Raw genomic sequence first — 25,858 nt, 5'->3', positions numbered from 1 at the left:
GGGACTGCAGGGCTGGGGAGAGCTGGAGCAAAGGTGATCCTCACCACCCTGACCCTTTGGAAATTAGTGATCACGCACTCACCAAAGTGTTTGGTGAGTCAAAGCTCCCCACTCTGTTGAATAGTTTATTGGCACCCGACTTACAAAACAATTGCCCCAGAACAAGTGAATGAACTTGTATATGAGCTTTCTCAGGACTTGAGTTCCTTGATGAACACAGTCCTCTCTTCTAAGAAGGCCAACGTACAGACTGTGTTACGGACCTCCCAAGTGTATGTGCCTCTCTTAAACTCTCTTCATGTTGGGTACAGCGAGGGCACCGTTAATGGGACAGGCGTGGACACAGGCTGTGGCAGGCCACGCCGGGACCGGGAGTGTCAGCGATGTCACACAGGATGCAGGAGCTGGGGAGGAGCAAGGAGATGCTGAGGAAAGGTGTCTGCACCCGTTTTCCCCACTCGTGCATGTGCCTGTGCCAGGTACAGCACTGCTGGCTACGTGCCCGTGTGGGTGCAGGTGTGTGTGTGTGCAGGTTTTTGTGCACGTGCATGTGTGTACATGCATGTGCATGAGTGAGAGCATGCAGGTGTGCATGCAGGTGTGTACATGCACATACGTGCAGGTGGGAGTGTACGCGTTTGCATGTACATACATGTGTGTATACATATGTGTGTGTGCATGTGCACACAAAACGCACAAGGCATTCACTGTATTTAAAAATGCATGATGCCAGAATCTTAGCAGTGACCTTGGAGGACCACAGCTAGAAAGAGGTGGGTCCAAAGCCAGCGTTCCTCTCTGACCTCACAGTCAGATTGTGTCCACTGTGCATGTGGAGGTCACTGAGAAGTGGACACTGGAAGGGCAAGGAGTGGGTCCAGGCCACCAGGAGCCACTGTCAAGAGGTGACAAGGGAACCTGGCATCCTTTGTGTGACAGAAGCCAAACTATGGAGCCAGTTAGCCAGCAGTGGAAAGGATGAGGAAAAGTAGCCACCAGTCCCGAACTCCAAGCTTTCCTGTCTGACCTGCTGTCCCCCCAGTGCCCCAGCCAGTGTCATCTCCTGCCACCGCCAGACCCCAGCTTCCAGGTCAGTGCTTCCAGCTCCCGGGCCTCCACCTGAGCCACCATCATCCTGCATGTCCCCCTGCAGCTGTCACCTGAAGTCCTATAGCACCATGTCACTGCCCCCCCCCCAAAACTCCCTCTCTCACGGTCTCTGAGACAAGAGCTAAGACTCCATTTTAGCACCAACTGTGTGCAGTCGGGCTTCCCACCAGGTGTCCCTCCTGGCGGCTGAGGAGCACAGGCCCCCAGGCCAGAGGTGGCTGTGCAAACCCTCGTTCCTGCATAAGCCCAGTGGACCTCAGTCCTGCCTCCACGCGCAGGCGATGGTGCCGATGATGATGATGACGGCAAGAAGGCTGGCTTCCCGGATCCTTCCCATCCGCCACCCACACCTGGAGGCTGCACAGCCCCTGACCATGTGTGCCTGTGCCCTGCGGCTTTCAGCCGGGCCTCCCACAGGTCAGAGACACCTGCAGAAACACCGTCTGTGTGTATTATAATTATTTATGTATGTGTCTTATCTCCACTCCCAGCTGGCTTTGTCGTGTCCTTGTGGCTTCACAGAAAGAGACTGACAGTTATTTTTGCTAAGAGGGTCTTTGGGCATTTCCAGCATAAGCCAACTCAGGAACAAACTCCCATCGCCCTACACGAGCCCACCGCTGAACTCCAGGACCCCGTACCCCCACCCAATCCCCTGAGGGCACGGCCCCAGCCCAGAATCCACCCTCATGGCTACCAGCCACGTGGCCCCTGGGCTCTTTCTGGGTTTTGTCACAAAGTACTTCTGCTCCTTGAGAACAAGGCTCCTCAGCACCCACGACCGGGCCTCCGTCAGGTAAGAGGATGGAAGGGACCACAGGGCAGGTCGCATCCTCGTCCAGCATGGTTACTTGGGGCCCACTCAGTGTCATCACTTTGGACAAAATACACCAACGACAGGAACTGGTCCTTCACAAGGAGAAAACCTGGTGGGTTTTGATTCTGGCTGAATTGTTAACTTTCTGTCAACCCAACCACTGTGATCCCACTGGGCTGGATAGGAGGGGATCTCTGTCATTGTCCCCGAGGGGTCTGAGTGCAGGCCGCCCCAAAGCGGGGCCTGTGGTTATGCTCAGTAATAGTTACTGAAGGGACAGCTATGCAGGAAGGAGCCTCGGACCCTCCTCTGTCCCCCTGGGAGCAGGAAGGAAGTGTCCCAGGTGAGGGGTGCCCCCTGTAGCAGGAAGGGGATGCCCTCGTCACTGGGGTGGGATGTTCAGATCCGAGAAGGCCGTGTGGACGATCCCGTACTTCTTACTCATCGACCACCCCAGTCCCGTTAAGAGGTCCTCACGGTCGAAGCTCCCCAGGCTGGATGCTCCCTGTCCGTCAGTTCCTCACAGAGTCATTGTCGCCTGTCTGAACAGTGTACATGCCACCGGCCTTGGGCCGTTTTTAGGTCAGAAGGTCACTGCTGGGCCTCCAAGCATGGCGCTTGCCCCGGGGAAGGGGGCGTCCTCTGGGAGCCCTGGGGGTGGGGCTCAGGGCCGGGAAGGACGGGGGAGATTCCTGTCACAGCGGGCTCTCCCGGGCCTTCCCGGGACCCCCAGACCCAGTGCTCCCCCTTGGAAAGACAGCTCAACACTGACCGCAGCGTCTTCCTATTCTAGCCATCGAGAGGTGGCTTCCAGACCTGATGATGTGTCACAGGTGATGCTGTTTTGCTTTTCCTTATGGGTGTGGGATCCCGGGACGGGTCACTCATCACTTATCGCTGCTATAAACCCCCACCACTAACCCGCATCTGCTTCAAGTTCCACCAGGAATTTCCTTGTCTCCCTTGGAACTTCTTGTCTGTTTTTTCTTATTGGGAGAGGAAGTCTATTCTTTCCCAACATGTTCTCTGACTGTCCTCCTTCTCTCTGAACCTGTTGCCTGGCATCCGTCCCGCTCTCCCTGTGCTCCCGGAGCTGCTTGCTCTGTCCTAGCAGAGCCTGGGATGCTTGCAAGCTGCTCCTGGCACCACCTCCTTGTAGAGCTCTGGTCTTTCCTGCACAGCCTAGACCGCCTGCCTGCCCCTCCACTCCTGGTGAGCTGCGTCCTTGCGTCTTCTCTCAGAGCTCTGGGGAACCTTGCTGCCAAGGTCTCTGAGAACCGATGTGCTGCCATTCAGGTCTTTGCTCCTTGCATCTCTTGACCCCTGTTCTATGGGACTGGTCTTCCTTGCTTTCTGGGCACACACTTCATTGTGTTCAGTTTATCTCGGAAGAAACTCATCAAGTAACATACAAAAATAGGCACATTTCTAGATGATAGATTATTTCTGCAATGTGATGTTGGGTCAAAAAATTAGGGTAGTGTATAAGAAACTCTACAGAATTGCTGTCTAGACAGGATGCATTGACTGAGCCTCGTGGACGCTGCCTCCCTTTTCCCTGCGTCCCCATCAGCATGGGTGTTTTCCACTGTCGCTGTGACAGATGGGAGGAACACCTTGCGATCTAGTGATGGTTCTCAGGTCCTGAATGCCAGCTTCCTCATGCACCTTGAAAACCCAAACACCACTGTCCGTCGCCTTCCTGCAGCCTGAGCTCGTCTCCTGGGCTGCAGCAAACTACCACTCACTTTGTGGCTTCCGACAACACAGCCTATTCTCCGTCACCTGCAGGTCCAGAGCCCAAAGGGAGCCTTCGGTGTCACAGGGCTGGTTCCTTCTGGGGCTCTGGGGGAGAGTCTGTCCATTACTCTTTCAAGCTTCTGGGGCACCCGTGTCCCCGGCTCCTGGTCACATCCCCCCGACGTTCCTGCCTCCGTCCCATAAGGACCCTGTGATTGTACCTCACCATCTAATCACGTCTGCAGAGACCCGGGTTCCAGGATTCGGATGGGATGTTGCCGGGGGCGTTGCAGCCCACCATGCCCCTCGAGGTACTGGTGCCCAGAGCCTTCTACTGGGAAAGCCTGTCTTTCCAATCCGCGTTCTCTCGCAGGATGACCCGTTACCACATCCAGCTGTGGATCTATGAACACCACTCCCAGATGTGTCCTCCCACGCAGACTGCAGCCCAAGCTCCAACAGCGTATTTGCCAACCCTACAGCTCACTGCCTGTGCGTGCCTTCTGTACCTCAAACCAGTGTCCAACCCTGAACGAGTCCTCTGCCATTCCTGCCTGTTTCCTCCTTCCCCGGCCTCCCAGAGGCAGCAACGGGATTTCAATGAATCAGGCCAGCAGGCTGAGCATGGCTGGTCCCGCTCTGCCCAGCAAGCCCGGGACTCCCCTCTAAAGAGGCACACCTTGTCCTTCCACCACCAGGACTCTGATGGCCCTAGACCGCTGGGGTCCCTGCCGTGCTGATCATGGCGTTCTCAAACTCCTGGTGACCTCGCCTAACGGTTTCAGAATTTGACCTCAGCTCTCCCACAGAGGATGCAGTCCTGCTTGAGTAAATCCGAAAGAAGAGAAGAAGGGAGAGAAGGAGAAACCCGAGAGACTTGGATGGGAAACAGAGTCTATGTCTCCGTTAAGACAACCAGGACAGGAAGCTTGACAATGGTATCATTGTTAGGTGGAGAGAACCACTGTGGACACGTGCTGGCTGATCAAGTTCCTGCTGAGATCTGTGGCCTGAGAGGAGGCCAACCACGAAAACCCTCCTCCCTCAACTTCCAAAGGAGCCACGTGCCCATCTCAGGCTCGTGGCACAGATCCTCCCAGGATCGGAGTGGGGAGCCCTGCCTCCTACACAGGGCATCCGTGCTCACCCTACCCCGGGAGAGGCAACTGTTCACCGTCCAGGCAGGAGGCAGTAAGGGCCCACAGCTGCCCGGCCTCAGCGGCCCACCGGGCCTGGCACAGGGTCGGGCGGCCTCTGAAGGTCGAGGTCCTTTTCTAGAAGACTAGGAGAGGAGAAGGCCGGCATCAGGAGGGGGTGACTGTAGCTGGCTTCTTCTTCCTCAACACGCACTCCTCCTTCTCCTTTCTAACTGGGGGCCGGGGCTCCTCCTCATGAGGACCTGAACGGGTGACGCTTGCTGGGGACGGCTCACGGAAGCCCAGCGCAAACCCAAGGGCGTGGGAGCCGCTTCGCTCCTGGCACTTGAGTGGGCACTGAAGTGCAGGGAGCGTTTATAGGGCGGCAGCTCCAGCCCAGCACCACCGGAGTCTCGGTCCGGGGGGCAGGTCAGAATCCTCCAGGCTTCAGACCCAAGCTGGTGGGACGCTGTCACCGGTGTTGAGCCTGATGATAGTGTCCAGCTAACAATTTCCCAGAAAAGCTGCTCCGTGGACGTTGCCCTGATGGTCCGCACACTCTCCGCCGGTTCCACCGTAAGAATGAGAGCACTCGCGGTCCTGGGCATCACGCTGGTGGCGGCCTGCACACACGGCTTCTTGCCCTTCTTCCTGAGAGGCAAGGACCTCCTGTGGGGTGAGTAACAAATAAGTATCGTCTTTGGCCTCATGAAGCCACTGTCCGCAGCCGCGGAAGCCGAGCAGCGTGGCGGCTCCTGAGAGTCAGGGGAGACCCGTTCCGCATTCCCTTCTGCGTTCCCAAGAAGGGAGCGGTGGTTCTGGCGGGCGAAGGGATCGACACACGCCTGTCTGAAGAGTAACTCACATCCTCTGTTAATGACACTCTCCCTTTTACCTGCTTGAGTATTTGAAAAAAATGTCTTTGGGAGAAATTGCTTATTCCTTTGCTATGAAAACATTTTCTGTGAATGGGGGTGTGCGTTCCGGAGGCAGGTGCTACGGTGTCAGGTGGGGTTGAGAAAGGGCTGGGGTGGTTAAAGTGATCACAGCTCAGACTCTGCTTTTGTTTGGCTAAAAAAGAAACAAGAAGAGGCACCGAACACCTTGAAGGGATTTGACTCGAGCAGAATGTCGGTGGTGCCTCTGGCTGCCGGCCCCGGGGACACAGACCACCCCCAGCAAGGTCCTGCCTCCCTGCAGCCTGGTGGGGCTTTCTGCGGACCCAGGCCCTTCACACCTTCCTTGGGAGTGGGAGGACCCTCGTGCTGACAGCCTCCGCCCCACCTCCTGGGGAAGCCCCACTTTTCTCAATTCCATGGAACTTGGGGGCTTCGTGACAATGTGGAAAGTTGCACCAACGTCATCACAGACTCCTCTGCCCCCTGAGAAAGCGCCCAGCACATCCCAGGCAGCAGGAAGCTGGAGGCAAGTGCTGGGCACAGAGAACACCAGCCTGCACCTGTTCGGCTTTGCACAAGCCCCTTCCCTCGATACACCTGCCACACACAGGACACGGGGGATCGCCCGTCACGGTGACCCCTGACGTGCTGCCCGTGTTGAGTGCACTGCATCTGGACGACACCGGGAAACAAAATCAGACGCACATTTCAGCACGCCTGGGGGGAAGGTGGTCTCATCTCGCCCACGTGAGCCTACCGTCCCAGTGCCCGGGATGTTGAGCAAGCGTCTTGTCAATTAGTTAATTTGTCCTTTTATTTCGTACTTGTTAAGGCCCTGGTCCTTAAAACCACGGTAACAAAAGTCAGGAGTCCCGTGGCTCATCGTGACGAAGCGGTGCCGTCCGCCGGCACATCAAGCCCGCCGGCAGCACGTCGTTGGCTCAGAAACCGTAGCCGACAAATCGGGACGTGCGATCTCTGCAGCGTCGCTAGGGCACAACCTTATCACTGCCCCGTCGGAGGGTTTGATTTTCTTTTTGCTGAAACCTGGAATAAGCACATAAATCACTTGCAGTGCAGCATCCGATCAGAATGCTGAACACTGGGGGTATTTTATTGTCAATTGGAATGTTTTGCGGCCAGCTCATTAATAGTTTACGAATTACTTTTTTAGAAAATATTTCTCTCATTGGGTTTGACTTTACACTCATTAATATAAGAGATTGTTTTTCCCAGTTGACAACGAGCTAACAGCAGCTTTCACTGGTAAACCTTTGGAAGATCCTTGTTACTGGTCACATTTCACGGTCTCCGATTTAAGTCATGAGACTGGTCGGTGTTTTCCTGGGTTTGCGTTCTTATCACAGGACTGGGGTCTTCAGACTGGACGCGCCGAGGAGAGGTGTCCAGCCTGGCTACCTGGAGGTGGGCTGCCTGCGGGCTTGCAGCCGGGCATCTCTCCCCAGTGCGTCCAGTCTACTCATGGCCCCGGGAGGGCCCCAGAGACCCATGTCCAGTGTCTAGTCACCCCTGGGAGGGCCCCAGAAGCCTGAGTCCAGGGTCCGGTCACTCTCAGGAGGGCCCCAGAGGCCCGATCATGTCCAGTTGCCCCCGGGAGGACCCCAGAGGCCCGCACCCAGTGTCCGGTTGCCCCGAGGGGGGCCCCAGAGGCCCAAGGTGCAGCTGTGTCCACGCTTAGTGTCCTTCCGGGTCCTTCCGTGGAAGCTCTGCACACAGGACTGAAGACCGGCTGATACACAGTCAAGGACACATGTAGGTCCTGGACACGCATACTTGAGGGTCAGGCTGTGGCCTGTAGCAGTTTGGGGGGCGGGAACGGGGCCAGGGGACCCTTGCACTTACCGTTGTCTGACTCAGGAGAAGCCCCAGAGTAAGACCCAGGAGGGGTTAGCTCAGAGAGGAGTAAACTGAGGCATCTGAACTTTCTGTGTAAGAATGAGTTGGCCGTGGAGGGAGATCTCATTTTTGCTCCAAAATGCACACATGGCCTTGTGGGTCTAAGAGAGAAGGCTGAGGCCCTCTGCAGAGCCTGAGGAGGGACTCACGGAAGTTGCGTCTTCGTCAGCACGGAGGGGGATGTGTGTCCATTGTTTGTGCAAAGTTGAGACTGATGCACGAGCATATTTATGGGAAATGTTCCCACAAGTTACAGCCCTACAGAAAATAAGGTGCGAATAAGCAGCGGGAAGCAGAGGCCCCGCCCACAGATTGGGAAATGAGGGATCCAGCGTCATGAGGGAACGTGCTGAATGAGGGAAGTTGGCAAACTTTGTTCCAGTTGTTTGGGTTTCGGCAAAGAGGGATAAGGAACATCAGGATCCAAACACAGAGCTCTGAGCAAAACCAGCTCCTGAGTCAGTCGGCGGTGGCACCGGGGGCCCCGCATGGTTTCCGGCTTCAGAGAAGGAGTATCTCGGCATTCTTGTTTTAAGTGTTTTTAACAAGCGCTCTCTGGGAACGGTTGACTTGCCGCTTCTTCCTGAAGCATGGTGTCCACTCGCATAATGGCTTCACAGGCTCTAGCCCTCCGACACCTGAGATGATTATGTCCCGGGGAGAACTTTCTGGGGGGACCGGGACCGTCTTTAGAAGGCTGGTGACTTCAGATTGGACAAGTCATGGAACTCTCCAGAAGTCAGTGTTCAGAGCTGAGAAGAGGGCAGGTTTAGAATCGCGAGGTCTGTGGTGCTGACCGAGCCGCCGCATGAGGCTGACCAGCCCTGGAGGGAGGAGCTAAGGTGGAGAAGGGGGTGCAGGGTCCGTGAAGGAAGAGCAAGCCTGCCGTCCCGTGCAGGACAGAAGAAACCGAGCAGTCGTCATCTGCACTGTGGGGATTTATAGGACACACACTTAGTCCTTTCGACACCAGAATGGATTTCTCCCCCTTTCTTGCTCACAGGTCCCTAAACAGTAGTGGTTTCCCGTAATAGCGGCAGGCCTTAAAGATGCCTTTGTTATGTTAATAAGGACACTTTGAAAGCCCTGAGGTCACCCAGGGATGGGAGCTGGTGGCCAAGAGCACCAACCATGTGATTGGAGGGTCAGAATTTTCCAGGCCCCCAACCTGGCATCTGGGCAAGGGGAGGGACTAGAAGGTGAATCAGGTGCCAGTGGCCAGGGACTTCGCCACTGTGCCTCTGTGATGAAGCCTCCATAAGAACCCAGAAGCACTGGGTTCAGAAAGCTGCCAGGCTGGGGAATCCGAACATTCCCGCGTGCACTGAGCTGGCCCCGTGCGTCACGGGCACAGACGTGTGTTTGTTGTGGGGCCTCACCCTACACGTCTCTCCTTCTGGCTGTTGATTTGCATCCATGAGTAAACTGATCCATGAAAGTGTTTTCCTGAGCTCCATGAGCCCCACAGCAAATTAAGGGAGCTGAGGAGGAGGTCCTCGGAACCGCCTCGGTGTAGACTTTGGCCAGAAGCGTAGGTGTCAGCCTGGGGCTTCGACCAGCGTCCTGTGGGCCTGAGCCCGCACCCCGTGGGTTGTGGTGCCACCTCGGGTTGTGCTCGGACTGAGTGCAGTTCTCAGCCAGCCGGTCGGCGTCTGACAATTGTGTGCGGGGAACCCCCCTCCCACACCGGAATTGGGTCCCGGGACCCAAAAGCCCACCGACCCAGTTCCCTCAGGCACTGGAGACGATCACAGCTGAGAAGAACACTTTTCTAGGTGAATGTTTTCAACACCAAAGTATGTTTCATATACAAAATATGAAGAGAATAATCTGCAAGCCTGTCACACTGACTCTAAAAATTCAGTAAAGCTTTGTAACGAGACTGGAGCACAGGACGTACGCGATCAGAGTAGCTTCAATGACAATGCATCGATGGCGATCAATAGTAAGAGACGATCGCCAGCAATGGCTGACCCCACAAACTGCCGGTGGCAACAGTTGATTTTTAGGTGACCGCCAACCCCAGGACCAGCCACTGGCCTGAGTACTGAGAAGACACAAACACGGAGAAGCTGCAAGCCCTTAAGGAAGTCATGCAGGCCAGACGTGCACACAGGTGGCGGGAATGAAGGCGCAAAATGCTTTTTTCTGGTGCACAAAAGCCACGGCGTCTCGTGAGGAGCAGCCAGGTGAGCTGGAAATTGAGGTGGAACGGCTCATAGGATGAGAGGCGCCCTGAGACCAGAGGACAGGCTCCGGGCCGATTGTGAAGGTCTGGGGTCCGAGGGAGCCCGCACTGCGTTCTGTTATCCCTGGGGGTTCTCGGCTGCCACCCAGACGGCACAGACCGGAGCAGGTCTTTGTTTAAGGAAGGTCGCTGGACGGTGAAGGCAGACTCAGGAAGGCACTGGCCACCGCGGCAGGAGGCGGTGACACGGGACAAGCCGTTTTCCAGGAGGTGTTAAGAGGAAGTTAATACAATAAGGCGAAAGAAGGAGAAAAAAACCCCGTTGCTGAGTTTGTCCTCGGGCCCCTGACTTGCTGGGTGACTGGGGACACCAGCGCTTGCAGGGAACAGGAGAGCAGGTCATGGGTTTGGGTTTCAGGAGAGGAGTTCCAGGCGGGGCTGGCGGCCTGGAAGAAGGTGATCGGAGGGCCACTCGCTGTGGCCGAGAGCGCCGGAGATGGGAGCAGAAGAGCCGCTTCCTGCGAACGCTCGGGTTTGTAGGACCCTCTGCTGAGAGCTTCAGAAATCACTGGTTTCACCCTCAAAATAATCCTCCAGGTGATCAGAAGTGAGAAACCGGGCGGGGAACCAGTTTCAGAGGGGCTCCAAGGTGTCACCATGGGGCGCAGGGTCAAGTGAGCAGGGCGACTGTTGCATTCGGCAAGTAAGGGGCCGTGCTGGCTTTGGGGATGAGGATGTGAGCCGCGAGAGCCATTAAGTGGGTTTGGAGGGGAATCGCAGGTGCACTGTGCCCCTGCTTTCGTGGGCTCTCCCCTGGCCCTGCAGGTCCCAGAGAGACTCCCACAAGCCCAGCTTGGTCCTTGGAGCCCCTGCCTGTTCTGCGGGTTTGTGCCTCCTTCCCGCTGGCCCCTTATTCACATTCCACAGCGAGAACCTCAGCTCGCCAGTCGGGGCCCCGCCAGAGCGGCACCTGCTTCACGGTGCGCTCCCTAGACCCTCGTGGACGGAGGGTCACCCGGCACTCAGTGGCTAATCGCTTCTCCCAGAATCCCAGGGACGATCCACATGGAACTGTGTCTTTCTTCTGACACAGTCGGAGTAAACGGGGAGGCGCGAGGGGCAGTGGAGAGCGTGTGCTGCTGGCTGAGCTGGGCTCTGCCCGGCGGACCTGGGGAGTCTGCTGGGGTCTCCGGCTTCGGCACCTGCTGTCCCAGGCTCTGCACACCCTCCTCACAGTTTAGAGGCTCTGTTTATTCCTGCAACAAAATCATTAGTGACGTTTTAGGAGAAAGGGCCACCTGCCAAGCGTACTCAGTACTTTAATAGATTTTCTGGGACGTGCTGTGCCCACTTCATCCTGAATACAGACGTTTCCTGTTCTAAAAAGAGTTGACTCTCTATAAAGGTGTATATGTTTGAAAACATTCTGGTAATTCATTTATTTTTACAAATAAATGCATTTCCTTTGATAAAGTATTGATTATGCAAAAGATATGTTATAACAAACTACTTGCCTGCGTCACCTTATTCATTTGGAACCTCATAGTTTACCCCAGAAATGGAATCGTATGTCATTCTAGTCTGGGCTGCTCTAACAAACTGGGTGGCGTAGAAACAGGAGACAGGCACTTCTCACGCTCCGGAGGCTGCAGGTCCGGACTAAGGAGCCAGCAGATTCGGTGTCTGGTGAGGCCGCTGGCAGACGCATCCCTGCGTCCCCACCGGCAGAGGCGCTCGGCCATGTCTTGTTCCGGCCCTAATCCCAGCGTGGGGGCTCCACCTGTGCCCGTCGTCACATTGTCACGCTGGGGGCTAGGCTTCAATATACGAATTTTGAGGGGATATGAGCATTTAGAGCAGAGGACTTGTTAAACATTTCAAGCATGAAATAAAGTAAAATGAGAGTCTTGTCATAGGAAACTGCTGGCGTATTTAAGTAGTTTATTTTTTGTTACATGCACAACTTAAAATAGGGAAGTATTATGAACGTACTGCGTCACTGGTTAGGGGACAAAGTACTCAGGGTCCTGTGGAATCGCCAGAGGTGGTCTGGGCAAGCGGGAAGCAAGAGTGACCAGACCGCTTGGAGGCGATGCGAGCCTGTGGGTCCCTGTGCCCCTCACGCTCCACGGGCTGTTCTGCTGGGGGAGCTCATGCCCACCGTGAGGTGTGGAAACAAAGCCAGGACCCCACAGATGGGGCCCAGGAGCCGTGTGCTTGTCGCTGCCTCGCGCTGGGCTCGGTGGAGGACACTGAACGTGGCAGAGGGTGATTGCGCTCGAACCTGCCTCACTGTGCGGTACGTTGGTTCCACAGGGCGGGACGGAGACTCTCCTCTCATCAGCGTCGTGGAAGAGAGCAGGCGCATGGTGGACAGTGCCATCTACCACACCATGAGGAGGTAGGCTTTCCGCGAGGGGCTGGGGGCAGGGGCGGCATGGGTCACTAGGGGACGGTGCCCAGGCTTGCCCCATTTACTTGGTACCACGGGTCCTGCACCTCCCACTTTATGAATCAGGAGCTCACGTGCGTTCATTCACATTCCTGGTTTCGTGGGCAAGATCCTGAAAGAACCGATATTCAGTCTCAAACTCTGTGTCTGCGGAAGCCCAGAGCGAAGCACGGTGATCTCTCCAGGACTTGGTACTGCGGTCCCAGCGGCGGGCGGGTGTCCCGGCAGCAGGGGGCTCAGTAGGTAGGAGCCACGCAATCAGAGCGGGGGCTGGGCTGGAGGACACCACATCACGCAGGGTATTCGGTGCAGGATTAAGTCCACCCATCATTCTGGTTTAAGTCATTAAGAAACCCCTTGATTTTAAATATATACTTGACATCAATATTGAGGCCACTGTGGTCTCACATGAGATGTTTGTAGAGCAAACAAACAGCTACAGAGCAGGTCTCATCCTCACAAGCTTGTTTCATTGGCAGCTAATAATTGTATGATTATATAATACAATAATTACGTGAGCTCTCGCTAGGGACGTGGCGTCCACGTGCGGTCACGGCAGCCAGAGCTGCAGCGTCCGCGCGGCCCGAGACCCGGTCCCCAGAGCAACGCACGCCCCTTCCCTAGACGCCCGGATGCCCCGCGGGCGTCCCCCGGCCCTGCGCTCACAGACCCACTCTGTCTTCACAACGGACACAACCTTCACTCACTTGATGGGGAGCCTTCCAACGGGACGCACAACGCTTGGTGTGGCTGGTCTGGCTTTGTCCCTGCGGGCTCGGTGGCTGTACATGGGGCTCTGGCTCCAGACTCCGCACCATTGCTGCGCTTGCTGGGGGTTTGTTCTCACTTGGGATCGAGGGGGGTGCATTCACAGTCTTCCTGTTAACTCCTGCTCTGACAGTTCTTCCCAATTTCCAATTCCAATTCTGCTTAACTGTACCTATGATGGAGGCAGCATCCTGAAGTCACCGAGATGAGTCCTCCTAGTCCGGGGTCACCAGCTCTTCTAAAGCTCCCGCCCCTTCCCAGACATGCCACTGGCCATGGGGCACAGGACCCACACCTTTGTAAGGGACGGTCCGTGTGCCTGCCTTTTGCCCTGGAGACAATGGCGTCCCTGTTACACAGGTGGTAGGACTATTTTGAGGAGGAAGACACTATCTCTGCCTTCCAACACTGCGCCCTCTTTTTTAAGTAGCCTTCACGCCCAGTGTGGGGCTTGAACTCAGGAGCCTGAGATCAAGAGTGGGGGCTCTGCTGAATGAGCCCACCAGGCGCCCCTCAAAGCTGCCCCTTTTCTAAGCATCCTTGTGAAGGTGGATGAGAACAAAGACCATCAGTTTCCTTTGTCTCACAAGATGTCGAGAAACAACCCAGAGCTCTGGAGAGTGTCCCCCAACAATATCTGCCCCTGTGTGTACACCACCCTGGCCTCTTGCAAACTTTTCCATGACCCTGTCCCTCCAGTGACCGCTCCTGTGGATCTGTGCAGCAGGGCTGGGACCACATCCGTTATCCCACATCCTGTTCACTGGGTTCAGCGGCTCCCCCCATGACTCCAGGCTGCAGGTGAGGCAGGCCCTGCTTACGGCATCCTCCCAGCTGCACAAACAGGTCCATCGGGTTCTCCCTCAGCAGACCTCTGCCCTTGGCCAAGGTGTCACCCCGTGCGAGGGGAAGGGTGTCCGCCATCTCAGGGCCCCCAACCCAACTGTCTCATCCATGGGTCTGCCAGCGAGCTGAGGCTGGCCTGAGTCTTCTTCCTCTGTTGAACTCTGAGGACAAAGAAACGGGGCACCTGGGGCTTAACTGCCATTGTCAGGGCCACGGAGCTGCTGGCTCATAAGGAGTGAAGGCGGACGAAGGAAGGCATCACGTCTCAGTCCTGGTGAATCTCATTGTACAGAATTCCCCACCTGGAACACCAAAAACATGGCCCCAAATTTGTTTTACCCCTTTCTTTCATGGTAATAGTAAATGGAAATGCAAAAACGGGGAAACCAGTCAGAGAGGAAACCAATCAGGAACATAATCGGTGAGGTCTTCTGAGGTTTCTAGAAGCTTCTTCAAAAAATCTACCTGAGACCAGTGTCAAAAAAGAAGGAACTGAGGCTGCAAAGCAAAGTCAAAGGACCTTAGGCATTCGAATCCAGGAGACGCAGCCTCAGGAGGACCCGGAAACATGCTCTGAGGGGAGGCAGCGTTTATACGGGCGAAGCCACGGGCGTCCATGCTTGTTGGGAAGAACGCTGACCCGTGGAGGGGAAGTAACTGCCGCGAGTCTACACAGGGCGGCGCGGGGCCGGTGCTCGGCGCTGGCTTGCAGGCCAGAGAAGTAAGCCTCATCTGAACCGCGTGGTGCGGGGTGGCTGGCACCACGAAGCTCATGCCCATCGGGGCCGGGGAGCCACCGACGCGCTCCCCCAACAGCCTTCCCCATGGCTCCACCGGGCCCTCGACACTCCTGACCTCATGTCCAAGCCACTCTTCCCGCTAGAAACGCCAAGGGCTTTTCCTCTTACATGTAGTTGTTTCTCAATAGGATTAATGAACTAACGAGCCATTTGCTATTTGCTTACTAACCACAGAATGAATTACTACATTTCGTTTTTTCTTAAAGATTTTGTTTATTTGACAGAGAGACAGAGAGAGAAGTAGCAGGGGGAGGGGCAGAGAGCGAGGGAGAAGCAGCAGGGTTTCTGCTGGATGGGGCTCCATCCAGACCCTGGGATCATGACCTGAGCCAAAGGCAGACGCTTAACCGACTGCGCCACCCAGGCGCTCTGGATTATTACATTTCAATAAATAATTAAATGTCAACAAAAATCCCCCAATAATTGCATGCTCATTTAATTAATTTATTATTTATGAAATAATAAAACATGCAACCTGAGTTATCCAAATACAATAATTTCTCAGTATTTTTTATCCTGATTGTTGAAAAGCTTCTAAAGCACCTTGTGTTCTAAAACCACAGTCCATGCAGCATGTGACGTCGGCTTCTTTTGTGAATTCTTCTAAAACCAGAAGAAAAATCCAATCTGTGGGTGCATGGTGGTCACTGGAAGGATCGAACACCTTTACTATCTTCATCCCGCAAACATGCGTGAGACCCATGACCTGGATACAGGAGTCACCCCTGCCACTGGGAGGCCGCCTGGTGGACGACGGGGCAGCTTTGTCCCTGCTGGTTTGAAACAGAGAGAGACAGGCACACAGGAAAGGAGAAAGAGGCAGATGGAGGGCAGAGAAGGCAGAGGAGGAAGACCCGGAGGGGAGAAGGGAGAAGGAGAGTAAAGAGAGTCAAGGAAGGACGGTGCCATGAATTGACCACATGACCCGTGTGCCCAGGGCCAGGACCCCACGTGTTCGGGGCTGTTACCACACACGTTCTGAGCTTTGACCCCACGTACTCAGGGTTATGATGCCTGGACTCAAGACAGTGATGCCACCTCCAGGGCTGTGACCCTACATCGTTGACCTTCCAGTGCAGACACTCAGGGCTGAGCCCACCAGCTGGGGGCTGTCGACCTGTATACTGAAGCCTAGGACCCCACGTACTCAGGGCTGGGATCCCTCATGCTCGGGGCTGGGACCCCACGTGCTTGGGGCTGGGACCCCTCAGGCCCGAGCTGTGAGCCCAGATAGTTGGGGCTGTGACCCTGTATCCTCGGGGCTGTGACCCCAGGTACTCAGGACCATGATCCCAGTTTCCCACGTGCTCTGGGCAGTGACAAGGCTCACCCTGCCCTCAGGGCTGGAAGACACTGGCTGTGTGCAGTGGCGGGGAGGCTCCTGGGGGTCCGGGTGCAGGCAGCAGTCAGCTAGGTGCAGGAGAGCATCCCGGAACAGTCTCTGGAGCCAGACAAACCAGCCTAGGAGTGTGAGCATGATCTCCGGCAGCAGGACAGGAGGCCATGTTCTGGGCTGAATGCTGGGGCAGAGCAGTGAGGACGGGTCGTGCTGCCCTGCCAGGGGCTCACCAGCCCTCCGTGCCAGGCTGGAGGAGATGCTGGGCCTCAGGATCACGTATAGACAGGGACCTGGGCTCTGGGCTGGAGGTGCTGGTGGAAAGTGGCCCAGGTGAGTGAGTGGACAGGTGAGCAGATGGTGAGCCCAGAGGCCCGTGTATTGGGAAGAACCTCTGCCACCTCCCTGCGGGTCCCACTGATGATCCCAGAGAGGGAGGGTCCTGGATGCCTCCAGTGCTCACTGACTTGCCTCTAAGGGCTGTTGACTATTTCTTCCTCACGCTCCCAGGAGGAGCCTGTGCACAGCCGTGTGCGCACAAGCGTCCCCCGTGGGCCGGGGCAAACACTCCTCTCTCCTCGATGCTTCAGCAGGGGAGAGGCGGTGATGCTGGGCAGGCTCTGGGTCTGGAGATGGACACAAGAACCAAACGCTTGTATTAGTCTACATGGCACGGTGCCAGGCCGCTGCCAGTCTGCCATGGCTCTCGTCCCCGGGCGCTAAACCCTCCCTGCCTGGTAGCATTCAGGTTTGCTGGAAGTTCAGACCACGTGCGGCCCAGTGCCCCCGCCCCTGCGACTGCCTTGATCCTGTCCACTGCGGACATGAAGACGGTTCTGGGCCTGCCGGGCGCAGAGGAGGACCAGGGAGCATTATGGTGTCAGGAGTAGATGGCTGTGTGTCCCAGAGACCCAGGGTAACGATGGGAGCCCAGATGTGATGTGGGGTGTCCTCACACAGAGAACTCGGAGCCGGCGAGAGCCCACGTTCCCCAGATCTGAGTTCAAAATCAGGTATAAGAGGGTAGGTCTTCATTCTTAATAGCTTACTCACATCCTAAAGCTGCGGCCTTAAGACAAATTGCAGCTGTGGCCCAGGGGTGTGGACGTGACCCAAGCCAGGACCCCTGGCGTCCTCACGAGGTGGCTACGGGGGGAAGGTGACCACAGCAAAAGCATCTCTGTGGGGAGAAGCCCAGGAGCCTGAGGGACCTATGCCAGCAGCCCAACCTGCAGTTGTCCCCAGCCCGTGGTGGGACCGGAACAGCCAGCCCCACATGTGGACTCCAGGACGAGGGGCCGCCCATCCCGGAGACCAGGCTGAGGTGTGGGAGGCGGGCACTTGAGATGCAGCCACCTGGAGCCAGGGCCAGGCAGGGAATGGTTTATGTCCACAGTGCCCTGTGGGGTCACCCAGCAGACAGGACCTTGGACAGAGGAGAGGGCAGCACAGCCTCACCTTGGTGCCTTTGGGGTGCCCAGGTTGACAAGAAGCCCGGGGAAGCAGTCCAGGCAGGAGCAGCCTGGGCCCCGGAGGATGCCCTTCCATGGAAGCCCTTCTGTGGGAAGTGCAAGAGGGTCTGCCGCCAGCCAGGGCAGGTCTGGGCCACGGCAGGGCACTGTGTCTGCAGGAGGCCAGGGCAGAGGGGCCAAGAGCAGGGGCTGATGTTCTTCAGTCCTCGCTCCTAGCTGGGCCAGCCCAGGTCTGGACGTGAGGACGTGTCTCGTCAGGCTGCTCACCACAGAGGCTCCCCGGGCTTTGTCTCAGTTCTGTTGGTGAACACTGGGCTCCCGTCACTGTGCCTGTGTACGTGTGTGTGCACATACCCATAGAATGAGCATGTGCATGTGCGTGCACACTGGTGCACACAGAGTCACGAGGGTTTAAACAAAGCCCCAAGAAGGATTCCCTCCAACAACTCCTGGGACCTGCAGAGTCTGAGCTATGGAGGGGGTGGCCCCCTGGGTCATGAACTGTGTCAGACCCCAGGCCCCTGCCATCCTGCTCTTGGGGTCAGGGCAGCCCATGCAGGGTTCAGCACGTCGCTCTCTGAGTAACAGGTGTGCTCCCTCCAGGTGGTGGAGGGAGGGGTCTGCAGGTTCTCAGGATGTCCGTGCATTAGGACAGCCATGACTCTGAGCAACTCTTGGATGTTAGCAAGTCAAAGTGAACACAATTACAGAGCCCATTCTGCCTCTGAACCTCACAGAGGGGCTGGTCCGGGAAACCAGGGCCACGCCTCTCAGCCCTTAGCCACTTGCAGTTGTGGCACCAAGACGATGAGCAGGAGTGTGTGGTGTGTGCCAAGGACGGCCGCGAGGAAAGCACGGAGCAATTCACGAACTGGAGCTTGAGCTGGAGCCGCCCGGGCTATTGTGGCATCGGACACTACCGGCCTCTCTGGGGGGGACGAGCTCGGGCGTGCAGGGGTGAGGTTTCTAATGGAGGACAAGGTTTGTGCGGGAACCTCGTGGGGGCCTTTCTCCATGGGGGCTGTGCCCACAATGCACATGCATCCTGATGCGCTCAGGGGTCACCCTGGGGCAGAGGTGGAGGAGGAGAGCACCTGCTTACACCTGTGGCTCCTGGGCCGCCGGCCCCAGGCTCAGGATGTTGTGGCTCCCACCCCCAGGGTGGTCCTCACCCCACGCGCCTGTCTCCCTCATTCCCTGGGAGGACTGGGGACTGGCCTCGGGCCATCCCCTCCCTGGCTCGCTTCTCCTGGACACCTTTGTGGCTCTTCTCCCAACGACCGCACTGGTTTCTGCATTTAAAGGTTTCTCCTGAGGCAGAACACCTTTCTCAGCCATGGACTTTTGTTGAATGAGTCTGTTTGTCCCCAGAACTGGCAGACTGGGCCACAAGGTGGCATGAGTCTGGCCACGGGCATAAGGCCTGTTCTTCCCTCTCTGGAGGGGAGATAGGGAGACCTCCTTGCGCGTTCTCAGTGCACAAGAGAAACGAAATGAGTGTGTGTACTTCCTGCACTCACACTCCGCTGTTCGGGGTGACCCGTGATGGTCTCCTGTCCTCACGGAAGAAGCGTGGCGTCGTGCTGAAGATGCTGGCCTTACAGCCCGAAGACCGACGGCAGGTGCAAACCCACTGGGCCTCCGCATGGGGCCTGCTTTCCTCCTCGCCAGCGTGGGGATGGCGCGCTCTGGGTCAGCGCTCAGAACTCCTGCACAGCCCCGCAAACAAGCGCCATTCCCACAAACCGGAACACGCAGGAGTCTTTTATGGTATTAGAGACGTGATTCAGAAATTGCTGCTGATGGAAGCCGCACTAGACACCATTTACTAATTTCCCGTCCAGGGTCCAGACCTGTTTAAAGAGATATGCGGACACGAATTCATGTCCTCTCCCCACACGCTTGCGAGGCAGGACAGGCTTCGCACGCTGATGTGCAGAGGCTGAGATGAGGTTCACACCCTCACCCGGCGGACCCCGTGGCCCGCTCTGCTGGCTCTGAGGCCTGCGTGGGAAGCCCAGAGACCCCGCACATGCGTGTGCACACACGTATGGCGTGTGCACACATCACCAGGAAGCGTGGTTGGGAACCTGGTCCCAGAGGCAGAGTAACGAGGTGGGAGCTTGGCCACTGCAGACTCCTGAGGGGGTGCAGCTGCCCGTGCGGGCTCCGTCCCGAAGAGAAGCGCCCAGGCCCTTCCCTGAAGCGGCTTTTCAAGCCCACCTGCGCTGGATCCAGCCTCCGCGCCTGTGGGGACGTGGCCCCTCACGTGGCCGTGTTCACGAGGTCTGTGGCCTTGGGCTTTGTCTCGGTGGTTCGTGCTGGGACGTCAGTGCCCCAGGCTGAGGCCTGGGGACGGGGCTGCAGTAGATCTGTGCCCCTGGAAGGTTCTGCCAAGTCTGCAGCGTCACAAGGAGCAGATCTCAGGGCAGCCGGAGGGGCTTCCCGCCAGCTCCTGGCTCTACCTGGGGCCGCGGGGGGATGCCAGTTCGGGCTCCCTGCCCCCGGGCCCCTGGCCCCAAGATGCTGTGAGCATGTGGGCTGGAGTTGCTGGAATGTGAGAGGCCGGGTATGCAGGGCGCTGGGGACAGGGCATGGCGCTCCCTGTCAGCGCGGTTTCAGGCCCACCGCAAACGGCGCTGTTGGCCTGTTCTGCCCTGTGGGATTGATTCTCTGACTGGAGGGGGAGGGGCTGGCTGGCGAACACTTGGCCCCAGGGGCTCAATAGGGCTGCATGTGCTCAGGGCCCCTCGCTCACCCGCTGGAACACAGCAAAGTCGTCTAACTGGATTTCGGTGAGAAGGTTTATCTCACCCAAGTCCTGTCCCTCTACCGCAGTCCTGGTGGATGGCCTCCAGATACGCCCTTCTAGAACCCGCATGGTGCTGGTCCCTGGCACGTACTCCGCACCGAAGTGAGTAGTGATTACGTACAAAAGCAGCCGTCTACCAGTAACCCGCTTTATGTCTCCTCTTGTGCTGCAGAGACCTCAGCAAAAGAGAGATCCCATCTCCATCACGGCTTCTGTCTTTCTCCAAACTCCCTGAGCCAACCAGCAGAGCCATCTCCCGAGCGGCCGAGATCATGGAAGCTTCCGTGCGGGCCCTGAAGACAAGAGTCTACGGGAAGCTCGGGCGATCTCGGCCACCCACCGGTGAGCCCCTGAGATGCCTCCCCCCCACCCCGCCCCGAGCAGCGGCCCCCGAGGGGCAGACCCCAGGGCTGGGCGGGGAATGCACGGGCGCTTCTTGCTCGGCTCCACGCTCACTCTCAGGACAGACACGGCGGATCTTTAACCACTGCTCGAACAGGCGTGAGATCATGTCTGGGTTCGCCTGGGAGGTACCTGTCCCTCTGCGGGGTATCGTGGTGTCCAAGAGCGTGGGGAGCTGTTTGCAGGGCTGTTCCAGGAGGCGCGGTCACGTGGGAGCAGCCTGGGGCAGGTGGCAAGGATGGCGAGCCGCTCTCCGCTGCGTGGCTGGGGCCTTGTTACGTACTCCAGGCCTTTGAGAACCGGTTTGCTCGACCCTGAACTGGGGACAATACTGGCTGCTGGCAGAGCAAGGCAGCCTCTTGGTGCAAGACAGGGCACTGCTGCCGCTGTGACCTCCGGGTGGTCCGTGAGTCTGGGATGGGGAACTAGAAGGCAGGGTTGTAAGAAACGGACTTACGCAGATTGTTTCAGTGTGGTGTCTCGAGCTACTTGGTCTCTGAGTTCTCCCACCGAAAGAGCTGTACACACTTAATGCCGACTTAGCCTTTATGTCTTTTATTTACTTTTATTTTCTTTAATTTATTTAGACTTTTTATTTAAATCTACTTAGTTAACACATATGGTAAAACTGGTTTCAGGAGTAGCATTCAGTGATTCACCACTTACCTGCAACACCCAGTGCTCATCCCAATAGGTGCCCTCCTCGATGCCCATCCCCCATCTAGCCCATCCCCCACCCCCTCATTCCAGCAGCCCTCCCTCTGTTCTCTAGTGTAAAGAGTCTCTTATGGTTTGTTTCCCCCTTTCTCTTCTCCCCCATTTCCATATGTGCATCTGTTTTGTTTCTTAAATTCCACGTATGAGTGAACTCATGTGGTGTCTTTCTCTCACTGACTTATTTCACTCAGCACAACACCCTTTAGCTGCATCCACATCGTTGGGAATGGCAAGATTTCATTATTTTGATGGCTGCGTAATATTCCATCGTACATATATGACACATCCTAGTTAGCTTTTAGAATAAGATAGGCTTAGCTAAGTCAGGACTCACTAGAATTCTCAGATACCACACTTAACAGGTTCAATAGACTTCATAGCAACCAGCGGTTCACTGGACATGGTTTTGTTTCAAATTGTGGGGTTGAGCAATGTTTCTAAGGCCAGTCGTGCATGCCCAGGCCCCGTCCCGTTGTGTGTGCATGGACCCCTGGCCCCAGCACCTGCTCCAGGGTCAGTGCCCTTGCTCAGCTGCTGGGGAGGCAGGCGCTTGGGGAGATCAGTCTGGTGGGTTGGTCTCCCCTGAGACGCAGAACTGAAGAACCAAGAACCTTTGGTCTGATTTGTTGAATAAACAGCAACAGAATTGGGGAAATAAATATATAAATAAGCTTGCTTTCTGGGTCTGGGGGCTCGGAGCTCTGACTTGCTTTCCTGAATGGTCGCAAAGCAGACCAGCGAGGAAGCACGTGGGGATTATTGAGAGCAACTGGTTTGAAGGAGAAGGAAGCCCTCACCCCAGAAGAGGCATGGCGGACGTGGGAGTCCCCCGCGCAGAGGCTGCGGCCCCGTCTGAGACCGCCTTCCCTCCCGCGTGTACGGCCGCAGGCACGTCATTACAAACGGCGGTTGATGCGCAGCTGTTTCTCCTCAGATGTCCTGCCGGAAGATGTGCTGAACACAATTGCGAATGTGTCCGGATGCCTGCCTTACATGCTGCCCCCCCGATGTCCAAACACCTGCCTGGCCAGCAAGTACAGGCTCATCACGGGCGCCTGTAACAACAGGTAGGTGTCTCCTTCGGGTCTGCTCCGTCTTCTGGCAGCAGCTGGGCTGCAACAGTGTTAGAGGCCGTCCCGAGGGGGGCTGCAGACCACCTGGGGTCTTCTCCCGCCTCTGAGTGCCCTGGACCACCCCACCTGCCCCGCCGCATTTTTGGGTGCCCCCCTGACGTGACCCCATCGACCAGTGTCACCTGGACGCTGCCCCACCCTGTCTGCAGGTGTCCTTTAGACATCTGTCCACACCATCCACAGGTGTCCCCTGGACGCTGCCCCATACCTTCCACAAAGTGTCCCCTAGGGTCGGGTTCTGAGAAGGCCCAGGAGCCGTGGGCTCGACTGGGATCCGAACCCTGAGAAGGATGAGTGCTGAGGAATGCGGCTCCATCAGGCCCAGACGTCCGGGTCACAGGTGGAGGACGACCACGGGGCCCCTAATGCAGGTTTGCACCAGAGCAGCCACCCAGGTACTGGAGGACAGCACAGCTGTGGCCCTGTCCCCAGGGTGGGGCTGGGAAAAAGATGGCAGCCCTTCCTTCCTTCCTTCCTTCCTTCCTTCCTTCCTTCCTTCCTCCCTCCCTCCCTCCCTCCCTTCCTTCCTATATTTATTCAAACGCTGAGCACCCTGAGCCAGGCCCTGTGACACATGCTGGGGAATACAACAGCTCTGTCCTCACAGAGCTGATGGATGGGACCACGGTCCCCAGTGGGTCCAGCATAAACAGGACTAGCTCCCATTTTTATTACAGAGTTTCTCAGTTTGAAGGCTAGGTCCTATGATAACTCTGCTCCCGGACCAACCAGAAACGCAGAGCAAACCTCAGAATGAAACAACACGGTGCAGGCCATGTGTCTGGTCACGGGGCTCACGGGGGCTGCTGCCACCAGGCGGGGGCACGTGGTCCAGTCTGCAGTTCAGGACAGAGGGTAACATCTGAGTGAACCAATCACCCAGGATGCATGGGATTCCCGGGATGTCCCACGTCCCCTCCTACACTCTGTTAAAGCCACTGCTCACGCCCTCGAGAGCATCCCCTCTCCAGTCCTCTCCCCAGGAGGGCTTGGGCCCCTCAGCTCAGCCTTCCAGGTCCGTTCTGTGGGGGCAGGATGTCCCCCGGCCCAGCCCCAGGGAAGCCCCATCCAGAGATCTTGTCTCGGCCCCTCTCCTGGCCAGGCCTTTCTCCTCTGTCCACTGCTCGCTCCCCAACGGTGGTGGGTCTTCCTGGGGCACAGGCTGCCGAGGGTGGGGGTCCTCAGTGCACACGATACCCCGCTCAGGGGCTGCCCCGGGTCGTGTCTGGGCACGTGCGTGCTTTCGTGGCCCGGGTCCAGCCCGCTCCGCAGTTTCTGTGCGACACCCCCGGCATGTTTAACCGCGGTTTGTTCGGATAGAGGGTCTAGAGGCTTGGGACGGCATTTCTTACCTGAGAGAGCGCGTTTTCCCTCTGGGTAGTTGCGGTTCTTGAGCTGAGTCTACAGAATTGCCGGGTTAGAGCGTCATCTTATATTTCCGTTTTGAAGGCACACGTGTCATCAGCAGGACGCTAGGGTTGCTATTCTTTTGAGACTCACCAGTGGTCAGACTTCGTTACAAGATTTCCAGGAATTCAGTCTCTGAGACATTGGTCTTTACCACTGTGTTATGCTTTGGATTTTTTACTAAAATTTCTTTCTTGTTGCTCTGGGGCTTGTTTCCCTGTTGCTGTCTGTCTTCTAGACTCGAACGTGAATGCACAGGGGGCTGTTTTCTGCTTTCTCTTTCTTCCTTAATGGAGTCGCCTCTTCCCCTGTTGTTGCTTTGGGCAGGGAACCACGGGCTCTGGTCCTGCGTACCGGCCGCCTGTTGGCCTTCATTCTGTCTTTAAGCCAAGTGTGATTTGGAATTTAACTGTATAACTTCCGAATTTCCAAAGGGGGGATTGAAGAGACTCCTCCATTTCTACTAGATTCCCTGCAGTGTGGGGTGGTGTGTGGGCATCACAGGCGTGGGCTGTGGCTTCGCACGTTCGTTTTCCCTTTGCTGAGAGTAGCCAAGTGCTGAGATCCACCCCATGAAGTCAGTAGCCGGAAGTGGAAAGGAAGGATTTCTGCGGTCTCGTGTGCAGGGCGTGAGTGGCGCTGCACGTGCGTTGCGTGCATGAAAGCAGGTACAGTGCGTGTTTTCGGGGGCCCTACTCTGCTCTCAGGAGCGCTGCCCTCGGCAGCCCCTCAGGTCCCACATCTGCCCGGGTTTTCTGGGCGTGAGTGTGTGGGCGTGCCTGCTGCTGTCATCCTTTACAGTAAACTCGGATCTCAGCGGGGCTGCTGGATGCGGTAGTGAACACTTGATGACTGTCGTTGGCGTTCCGGGCCCTGTTTCTGCCTCGTGCAAGGGAAGGGTACTTACCTGGAAGAGCTCGTTCTGGTGTTGGACAGACAGAATTTCCACAGGTCCTCGCGTGCAGTCTACAACCCCGATACTGTAAGCGTTCCCGTGATTATCACCACCAATGACGGGACAGTATGTGACCTCTGGGTTCTGGGCCCAGTATTAGCCACAGAGGGCCATAAACGTAATTCCACGTGCCTTTTCCTGCAAGCAGGACTCCCACCACCAGGCAGCTGTGAAGTACTCAACTGTGGCGATGGCTGAGCCTCAAAATTACAGCAAAATTTTCCCGGCTCAGGCTTACCGTCAAGTTAACGATGACTGTCCGCAAGCCTGGCCCTTGGCGTCTCTAACCTGTCCCCAGATGGGTGAGGATTACAGACAACGTTTCCATCCACACAGTGACAGAGACACCACCTGTCACTGGGCTCATCTGCTTCGTGCCCAGGCCTGCCAAGTGGGCGTCCTGCGTGGCCACACAGGCAGAGTGGGAACGGCCTGGCAGGCTGCAGGACGTCACCCAAATCCGTTACGTGGTGATGCTGCTCGGAGCCTGATCCTCGGAGAATTCCTGACCTCAGGACATGTGAGTCCCTAGAGGAGGTGATATACTCTGCAGGCAAAATCTGATTCATGCATTTGAGCTACAGGCCGAACCCCAGACCTACCTGGGTGTAGTGTGTAATTTGCTGTGTATAAAATTCTGCATTAATTTGTCGAAACAGCTGTCAAAACCCAAACTAAATTTGGGATCTGTCTTCCAAACGTGTGAACACGTGTGGGTGTATGTCTGCCCGGCACCTGCAGACTCACCCACCAGCTCCCTTTCCCTCTGGACACCTGACGCGTGGTCGGTTCTCCTCATTTGTGTTTTGATGTAACTCGTGAAACCGTCTGGCCGAGGTGACAGCTTGCGGGTCTTACCGGAGTGGATGTCCTTACAGAGCGGTCTCCCGCAGGCTTCAAACTGTAGCCACCAGACAACAGATACAGGCTGCTCGGAGCCCAAGCGGCACG

General features: G+C 56.7%; 1 protein-coding gene across 4 annotated transcripts in view; it reads left to right on the top strand.

Moving 5' to 3' along the window:
* Positions 1-5,349: 5,349 nt before the first annotated feature.
* The window catches only part of TPO (thyroid peroxidase), a 49,313-nt gene continuing 28,804 nt past the window's right edge, over positions 5,350-25,858 (top strand). For 3 of the 4 annotated variants that reach the window (XM_040622873.1, XM_040622872.1, XM_040622870.1), the window contains exons 1-4: positions 5,386-5,479; positions 12,124-12,208; positions 20,466-20,635; positions 22,347-22,479. In XM_040622873.1, coding sequence (XP_040478807.1) covers positions 5,386-5,479; positions 12,124-12,208; positions 20,466-20,635; positions 22,347-22,479 — 482 coding nt within the window. Of the gene's footprint in view, positions 5,480-12,123; positions 12,209-20,465; positions 20,636-22,346; positions 22,480-25,858 lie in introns of all 4 variants that reach the window. The other variant, XM_040622871.1, reaches the window with a different exon arrangement.

Source organism: Ursus maritimus, unplaced genomic scaffold, assembly GCF_017311325.1.
Source record: "Ursus maritimus isolate PB19 unplaced genomic scaffold, ASM1731132v1 scaffold_6, whole genome shotgun sequence".
Taxonomy (NCBI): Eukaryota; Metazoa; Chordata; class Mammalia; order Carnivora; family Ursidae; genus Ursus; species Ursus maritimus.
This window is presented reverse-complemented; position numbering and strand designations above follow the sequence as displayed.